The sequence below is a fragment of the Gambusia affinis genome, linkage group LG18 (genome assembly GCF_019740435.1).
Source record: "Gambusia affinis linkage group LG18, SWU_Gaff_1.0, whole genome shotgun sequence".
NCBI lineage: Eukaryota > Metazoa > Chordata > Actinopteri > Cyprinodontiformes > Poeciliidae > Gambusia > Gambusia affinis.
In genome coordinates, this window is record NC_057885.1 from 15,805,835 (window position 1) to 15,814,530 (window position 8,696).

General features: G+C 36.8%; 1 protein-coding gene across 1 annotated transcript; it reads left to right on the forward strand.

Annotated features, from left to right (window-relative positions):
- The first annotated feature begins 3,610 nt into the window (after nt 1-3,610).
- On the forward strand, nt 3,611-7,536 carry gba3 (glucosidase, beta, acid 3). The gene is made up of 5 exons (XM_044097751.1): nt 3,611-3,795; nt 4,626-4,850; nt 4,936-5,738; nt 5,996-6,119; nt 7,203-7,536. The coding sequence occupies exons 1-5, from the start codon at nt 3,741-3,743 to the stop codon at nt 7,394-7,396; spliced, it is 1,401 nt and encodes a 466-aa protein (XP_043953686.1). The 5' UTR covers nt 3,611-3,740; the 3' UTR covers nt 7,397-7,536.
- The last annotated feature ends 1,160 nt before the right edge of the window (nt 7,537-8,696 follow it).

An 8,696-nucleotide genomic window follows, 5' to 3' on the forward strand; every position in this document is an offset into this window, starting at 1 on the left:
ATAAGCTTCCGGTGCAAAGATTAGTAACATATTATGAATTTCTTTTTTTTTTTTTTTTAAGTTTCTCATTAAATTTGTAATACAAGACTGATGAAAAATTACACAATCCAGAATAGCCACAAAAAATCTGGCTGTTCAGAATTAAATGGTCTATTACTTGTATAGTGCTTTACCAAGTTCCCAAAGCCCTTGACACTACATTCAGTCATTCAAACACTGATGTTTGTAGGCTACTGGATTGTAGCCACAGCTGCCCTGCGGCAGTCTGACAAAAGTCAGGCTGCCATTCACTGGGGTCACTGGGCCCTTTCACAGAGCAGGGACCAAACTGGCAACCTATCACTTGTAGGACCACAGCTGCCAGTGTGCCAGGCTCATATCAAAGAGAAGAGGATTCTGAGGCACATGGAAAGTAAATGTAAATATCAGTACATTTGAGACAATGGCAGGATACTGAAGAGAAATATGTACATTTTTGTGTTTGAAGAAAATGTTTAGAAAGTAATTTTCCATTTAGCAAATAAATAAATTTAATAAATTAATCAAATAATTTTATTAATCCTAACCAGTCTAAAAAGAGGAAAGCTTGAGCTTGTGTCAGACATAGAAAAGGTTATGTTTGTTGTTTAAAAGCACATACCTGCTTCCAGTTGTAACGCTGATATAACTTCATTTTCTTCATAATTTTGCTGAAATTATTTGTGAGATATATATATATAAAAAATTTTTCAATTTAACCAAAAACAATAATTGAATATGATACAGATGTGTTTGCTTGTGATAACACAATCCTGTGTAAGATTTCACTCAGGAAACTACTGGTTAAACGATTGACAATTCGTTAAAGCTAACTAGTTAACGTTAGCTAACTGGTTGTTAATTTAAAAAGATTACCACTGAAAGAAAATCTGTTGGATTTGGAATGATGTAGGGGGATAAAAATAAATTAAATAAATTAAATTTAAATGTACCTTTAGTAAAGTATTTGCTATTTGTCGCTCTTAAATATTGAAGTGCTGTGTTTTTTATTTTAGATCAGTGCTGCTTTAGATCTTGATTCTAGTGACCTTGGAGTAAGTTCCTCTTGGTAAGGATTGTAAAATCTAAACCAGCTCTCCAAAAAATGTGGTTAAGCCCAGTTAAATTATGACTTAATAACACATGGACTGTTACATTTTGTATAATTGAGTCAGATTGTAAAAGACGACGTCCTTTAATAAATGAAACCATGCTTTAAAAAGAAGAAAAAACCCAGGACTAACTGTCCACATCTAAACTCCTCTTTAACCAGTTCATAAAAGTCTGTAGACAACTCTCTCCATGTTTGAGGCTAACTTTCTGGACTTTCACTCAACTAGAAGGAATTTTCATGCTTTTCTTTTTGGTGCCTCAACTTGAACAATTGATTCTTTATCTACCCCTGCTCCTCCCTTTTGTCTGAGTGCAAAAACAGGTTCTGTCTAGCCTGCTGTCGCCATGACAGATGAAGTCACATGGGGTCTTAAAATCCTAGACTCTGAATGCAAAGAATAGGGGAGGAGAAACATTAACTGATACAGTTTTGGTAGTTCAGGCTTTTTTTTCTCTTTTTTTTCCTGGCCTGTGTATTTTTCTTTTGTTATGCTCATGCTTAGTTGATCCTTAAATTCACTGAAATGTAAACAAGTGGACAATACTGAACCAATGCTTTCAACTTTGCAGGATGTGTGAGGCTGAAGAATCAGCTTTGAATCAGCAATGTGACAGTACTGTACCTTAAGTATTTATTTGCCTCTGGTGTTAAAATGTTCTCACTTAACAACCACAAAATTGTGTACTTTATTGGGCTTTTATGTAGTAAACCAGAACAGAGTAGTGCATATGGTGGAAGGGAAATGACACCTGGTTGTTTTCAGATTTATTTACAAATGGAAATCGAAGAATTGCAAGGTATATTTTTGTTCTTTCAATTTGTAAAACCATCATTCGCTGCAACTACAAGTTACTTGAAGATGTGCCTCTACCAGCTTTGCACACTTGTCAGGTTTAATGGACACTATCAATTTCCCACTCAATCTTAAAGGTGTAGACTTTGACGGAGTCATTCTAAATCATAAATACAGGCTTGTTGTTTAAGACTGTTGACATGCTGGAATGTGATCCTCTACCCCAGTCTCAATGCAACCACGTCTAGCATTTCTGCCTCTGCCGTAGAAACTCACCCCCACAGCATGATGCTGCCACCACCATGTTTCATGTAGGCAAAACATGAATTTCTGTAGACAGAAATTCTGCTAGCATTTCTGTCAAATTGCTTACAGAAATGGGTTTGTGGTCCCTTACTGCCTCCCTCTCATGCATCTGGCTTTGATCCATCTCATTCTGTTAAAACTGTTTATCTCTTATTACCAGCTCAGTTGGAGGTTGAAACGAATATTAAACAAAATCAAACAATTGTTGCAATTGATTCACTCTGTAGATTAATTTTTAAAATTTGAACTCTGTTGGACTAAACCAATTAATTTAATATAATCCTAAGTGCTTGAACTGAGTTTGTGGCCTTTCAAAATGTTCTGACATGACTTTGTAGACAATGCAAATAAACTGAATATAATTAAGATGAAATGGTCTTTGAGATATTCTATTCTTTTATATATTCAGAAAAAAAAATTACGTACAAATATTAGGCGCACTATTTTAGATTGACTGATTGCAGCATTGCTGCTGCTGCTGCTGCAAAAAAGAGTGAAAGTAAATTAATATGAAACCTGCTGTGTCCCCTTGTGGACAGAGGTTGCAATTGTAAGTACCGGTGACCACTACTGTATTTTATTTATTAGTATTTAATGACAGTTATTTTAATGGCATTTTATTAAATTGATAATTGACTACATTTTTTTGATTAAAAATTTGCTGCATTTTATGGCTGTAAACATGGTTTAAAAGTAAAATTCAAAACTTGTGTATGCTATCCATGACGAATCACACTAATGGAAACAGTTCCTTATTGTTTCTCATTTTTAATTTTACAGCCATGTTTTAAATTTTTATAAATTATATTGTTTGCTGCAAATAAAGCTATATGCAACTGTCACGAAATAACTTATTTTTTAGGATTTTTGGGGGGATAAATTATACATCTAATCGAGTTAAGTCTAACAGGTAATTGGTATCAGTCTCATTTACATTTCTCCATGTGACTTTGTAATCACATCCCCTATGGGAATTTTGACTCTTTTTATGATCCGTATTATTCGGTGCACCTCAGCAAAAACGGTTAACCGTTTAATCTGATGGTAGCGTCCTGGTTTCTGAACATGACTTTGTGGTTTGAAATTTTAAATAATTTACTATTCCAGCTCATCCTTTGCTATTGTTTCCTACGATTCTTGGGGCATGTTTGTGATAAAACTTCACAAAAAGTTCCTTAAGATATGTACTTAGTAAGACTGCAATCTTTCCAGCTCAGAATGAGAGAAAGACAAACACTAAATAATAAACCATATAGTGAACAAATGCAACGCTGTAGCAGACAAGCATTCCGAGGATCTTCGGATCTCATCGTTCACCCGAAAGAGTGAGCACAAATAGCCGGCTCGGCCTCTGACGACGCAGAGCTCTTCCTGTAACGGACCATCATGGTATTCTCCTACAGACAATGAAGGATAGACGACACCTTAATACGTATATTACTGAAAGATATATTCGATTTTAAACGATATAAACCAGCGAGACAGAGAGACTACGACAGCTAAGAAAATATGTTCCCGCGAGACTTTGCTTGGGGAGCGGCAACATCTGCGTACCAAATAGAAGGTAAACACAGCCACGAGACTTTAACTTTGTTCTAACTGATTCGGTTTTGTGAGAATGTATGTCTCATTTAAGTTCAGTTTAAGCAAATACAGGAAGCTAAATGCATGTAGGTCTTTATACACAGGCTGATATACATTCAACTTATTAAAGGGAGCATTAAATTAATGAATTTCATGGGTTGTATACAATTACCAACTTCAATCTTGTCTTACAGAAACGGTCGAAAGAGTGCAAAATGATCTAACCAACCTATTGCAGTCTAACAACATTACAGTTGCCATAGAATCATCAGAGTCGAGGAAGAGTCTACTTTATTTATGATGCACTTAAAAAAAACAGGTTGCACAACGTGGTTCACAGCAATGATTGGAGACAGCTAGTTTTTAATATAAAATTATAGTTCACAAAATAAAACAACAAATTTGTCTCATAAGACAATAAGATAATTGTCTTATTTTGTATTTTAACAAAGTATAATTTCATTAAATACAATTCTACGTTTTAAAAAAGTAGTTTTTTTGAACAAAAATAAAAGCAGACATTAAAAACATTAAACTGAAGTGTCAAACTGCATCCAAGTTTTCCAGGTAAACTCAAATAATTGCAATTGGAAGCTGCTTTATAGGACCAACAGATGCAATAATGTACAGAAATATAAAATCATATATGCTCAGTCATTAAAACTCAGTTCAGTTCCATTTTATTTCAGTTTAGTTCCAGATTTTATTTTGGCTATAATCTCATTATGTAAAAAAACATTTTAGAAGTAGTTTCTTTTCATGTTAGTACCTTTAGTCCCTTCTTCTATTTACATACATGTTCTGGTTTAGGTGGATGGCAAACTGATGGAAAGGGACCAAGTATTTGGGACACATTTTGTCATGAAAAAGGTCAAGTTTTTGGAAATCAAAATGGAGATGTGACCTGTAACAGCTATGAGCTATGGGAGAAAGACCTGGAATGCATCCAACAACTTGGCCTGACACACTATCGCCTGTCTCTGTCTTGGCCACGCCTCCTGCCTGATGGGACGATGAGAAATGTCAACCAGAGAGGTAGTACCATACTCTTAAAAGACTGATAGCAGAATAAAACCCAACTCTAAAGAGGATGATTTCAATAAATCTGTTTCCCCAACAGGTGTGCAGTACTATAACAGAGTGATAGATGACTTGCTGGCATGCAATGTATCCCCAATGGTCACTCTGTACCACTTTGACCTGCCTCAAGCAATTCAAGACCTTGGAGGATGGAAATCACCTGGTATAGCAACTCTCTTCGATAACTACGCCAAGTTTTGCTTCCAGACGTTTGGGGATAGGGTAAAACTCTGGATCACCATCAATGAGCCACAAGTATGTGCCAAACTAGGTCACGAAGTTGGTATCCATGCCCCAGGGCTGAAAGAAAAAGGCACCGCTGCTTACCTGGTGGGGCATAACATGCTGCGAGCTCACGCCATGGCTTGGCACAGCTACAACTCCGCGTACAGGATAACGCAGAATGGTGCAGTGTCTCTGGCCCTCAACAGCGACTGGCTTGAGCCTTTAGAGCCAGGTCGTAGTGAGGACGTCACCTCTGCTGAACGTGACCTCATCTTTACTCTGGGGTGGTTTGCCTGGCCTGTGTTTGTTACCGGAGATTATCCAGAATTGATGAGATCTTCCATAGAAACTCAGTCCAAAATTATGGGATACAGTGGTGACTTGAGGCTCCCCAGGTTTTCAATCGATGACCCACCCATTTTAGGAACTGCTGACTTCTTTGCACTGAACTACTACACATCCCGGAAGGTCAAGTCAGGAGGATGCAGCGACCAGATGTTGAGTATGGAGAGGGACTTGGATGCAGAAGAGATCTTAGATCCATCCTGGCCCATTTGTGGGGTGTCATGGTTGGCTGTTGTCCCAAATGGCTTAAGGAAACTTCTTAAATACATAAAGGTAAAATAAAACTTCATCCCTTTCAATAATCACCTCCAGAAGCACAATGATGCCTCATTAGTGCTGTCACATCGTGTGAAACGGTTACTTTGTTGGAAAAAAGTGTTTGCAAACGAGCAATTTCCTGCAGTTGTGCCTCGTCACAGGCCATTAGCTTGAACCTGGCGCTGTTAAAAGCAGCCAATCTGTCTCCTCTCTGAATGCCTGACAACCGTGATGCCTTGCTTGACAAAAACATTTACCCTGTGACTTTCCAGGATGTCTTCAACAACCCAACAATCTACATCACGGAGAATGGTTTTGCTCAGGTCGGCCGGCTGCAAATTGAGGATGTTGAACGATGCAAGTTTTACAAAAGCACCATTTTGGAAGTGGCTAAAGGTAGTATTGACAATTGCTCTGTAGTGAAGGAAAAAAAAATTCAAACCAGTGAAAAAAATTAATTAGAGGAGTTTAGTTAAGTTGTGGTTATCCAACATGGAAATTATGTTTGAGAGTAAATCTTGCACAGCCTTTTCAAGTATTCCCCAGTAAGTGTGTATACACTGTAGTAACAGTATACTTGAACTCAGTTTAGTTTTAGTTGAAAGCTGAAGATTTTTGCATATTTCTGTAGCAACACCCAGAACTCATATGATTAAATTTTCTCAATGTCTTGTGCTGATTTATTGAAACTAGGGCAGCCAATGATCAGTATATTTGTTTCTTTATTTGTTTTTGATCCATAATTATAAGATGTTTAGGTCTGTACAATCATAGAACAAAAAAGTACACCCTTTTATGCATCTTCAACTCACAATATTTGGATCTAATTTCAAATGTAGATCCCTTTGTCGTTAATAAGTAAAGACAAAGTACTTCTTAAAAAAAAAGAAATTTGGAGCAAAGTTTTAAACACCTTTAGATTTATTGGGGGGTGTAATTTCTTTTTACCTTGACAGTACTTGTTCTTCCCTCTTGAGCAGTTTATCAAAGGTTTTCTTTAGGTGGAGTTCTACATTTTCTTTTTAAACAGAATTTCTTGAATAAGCAATACATTTATAAGGTTATGGAACAGAAGAATTAAGCTTGATACCAGTAACTCGTCTGCGCCTAGTCCAGGGGTAAGCATCGTCTTCAGTCCAAAGAGCCATTTTGCCCTCAGACCGGCTAAACAGAACCAGTTCAGAGCTGCAAATGTACCACAGCCTTTTGAGAAAGCTGTGGAACAGTCCAGTGACAATATGCAACAGTAACATTGCAATTACATAATTTCAGAATATCATGCAACTCTGTATATTATAAAACTTCCCAGCATGCTCTCTGCATATAATTATCCAAGTAATTATATATATATATATACCTGTTATATATCCTAAAACTGCATGGTGATAGTCTTCTAACTTGTTTAAGTGAATATTTAATCAAAGAAAATAAAAATGAAAAAATCCCATATTTTATGTCCCTCTTATGTTTTGTGTTTAGCTATAGAAGAGGATGAGGTCAAAGTCCGCGGGTATTTTGCATGGTCACTGATGGACAACTTTGAATGGGCTGATGGATTCAGCGTTCGTTTCGGCCTGTTCCATGTCGACTTTTCCGATCCCGAGCTGAGACGAACCATTTACCAGTCTGGGAGCGAATATGCGAAGATCATCTCAAAGTACAAATCAGTCTGACCCACATGAGAAGGAGTTGGCAAAGTGGATGTTAATGATTTTTTAAATGCTGACTATTACAACGGGGTGATTAAGAAATACAAGAAGCATTTCATAAGTGAAGAATTTAAGGTATAGAAAATAAAGATTCATTGAGCTCATATGATTCCACCTTAAAACTCTTATTTTGGAGATCTATTCTGGTGTTATTGGGGGTCTATGTATATATCTGAGATTTTATGTGTAATTTTTAACATAAATACCCACTTATACTTGTAGGGTCATGGACATACACCCAAGCGAATCTAATCTAAGATTAGTTAATTTTCTAAAACCTGGTAAATCCAACAATATAGAAGAATCAACATGCTTTTCCCTTGGAGATTAAAGAGCCTACTGTATCTGTTTGCCATAAATATTGAGATGATGATGCATTTAAGGACATATTTAGTAAGAAAGAGTAAGAGCTTTAATAGAAATCAGGACGGTGATGGCATCTGTGAGGCTACACTGCCACCTTGTGGTTCAAACAGGAAGTATAGCTCAGAATTCAAACCCTCAACTCCTGGCGTCACAATTCACAATATTGTGTGATATGATGTGGTGATTTATGACATGTTGGACAAACAATACACAAGTGAAGCAGCTCTCTAACCACAATACATCTTACATTTACCACAATTAATATTAGGGCTTCAATGTGAAGGAAAATGCCATTTATATTCTGAGTAGAGGGGGCAGGGGCTGTGTTTGCATTAATAAGCATGGTGTGTATCGTGACATCCAGTTGGCTGTGCTCATCGTTTTCAACAGATGTGAATAATACCCTCGTGCCCCGTGTCCATCTATGTCAAGACAAGTGAGAATCTCTTTTGTCTTGTGATGAATAACAAGCTTATAGTGGAAACATGAATAATGCTGGTGCTGATGTGTGCCTCATGATTTCTTTGCAGGATGACTTGAGGACAAAGTTCAGCCACATATAGTCTATCAGCACTAATTGGCGCACCTGAAACCTGATCATGTGAGGGAGTCGATCAACTGTAATGTTTTTTGTTTAAGGTTTGAAAAATGCCTAAAACTGCTTTTGTTTGATTTTTAAATTGCATAACAAATCTAAAGACGCTAGATATTTTTCTGAAGAAGGATCAGAAAGTGTCTGTGTCTTTCTAAATGTGTGTGAGTAACTTGAATGTATTGCATGTTTTACATTTATTTGCAGTATCTTAAAAAGGCACATGACGTTGACAACCTTTATATCTGCTATTTGAGTAACAGAAAGCCAAGTAAAACTGAAATAATTTTGTTAACACTTGGAGAG

Excerpts from the sequence above, each read along its gene's own strand:
- gba3 (XM_044097751.1), top strand. The coding sequence starts at position 3,741 with ATGTTCCCGCGAGACTTTGCTTGGGGAGCGGCAACATCTGCGTACCAA. Across the intron at positions 3,796-4,625 it reads ATCTGCGTACCAAATAGAAG|GTGGATGGCAAACTGATGGA; the intron begins GTAAACACAGCC and ends GTTCTGGTTTAG. Across the intron at positions 5,739-5,995 it reads AACTTCTTAAATACATAAAG|GATGTCTTCAACAACCCAAC; the intron begins GTAAAATAAAAC and ends GTGACTTTCCAG.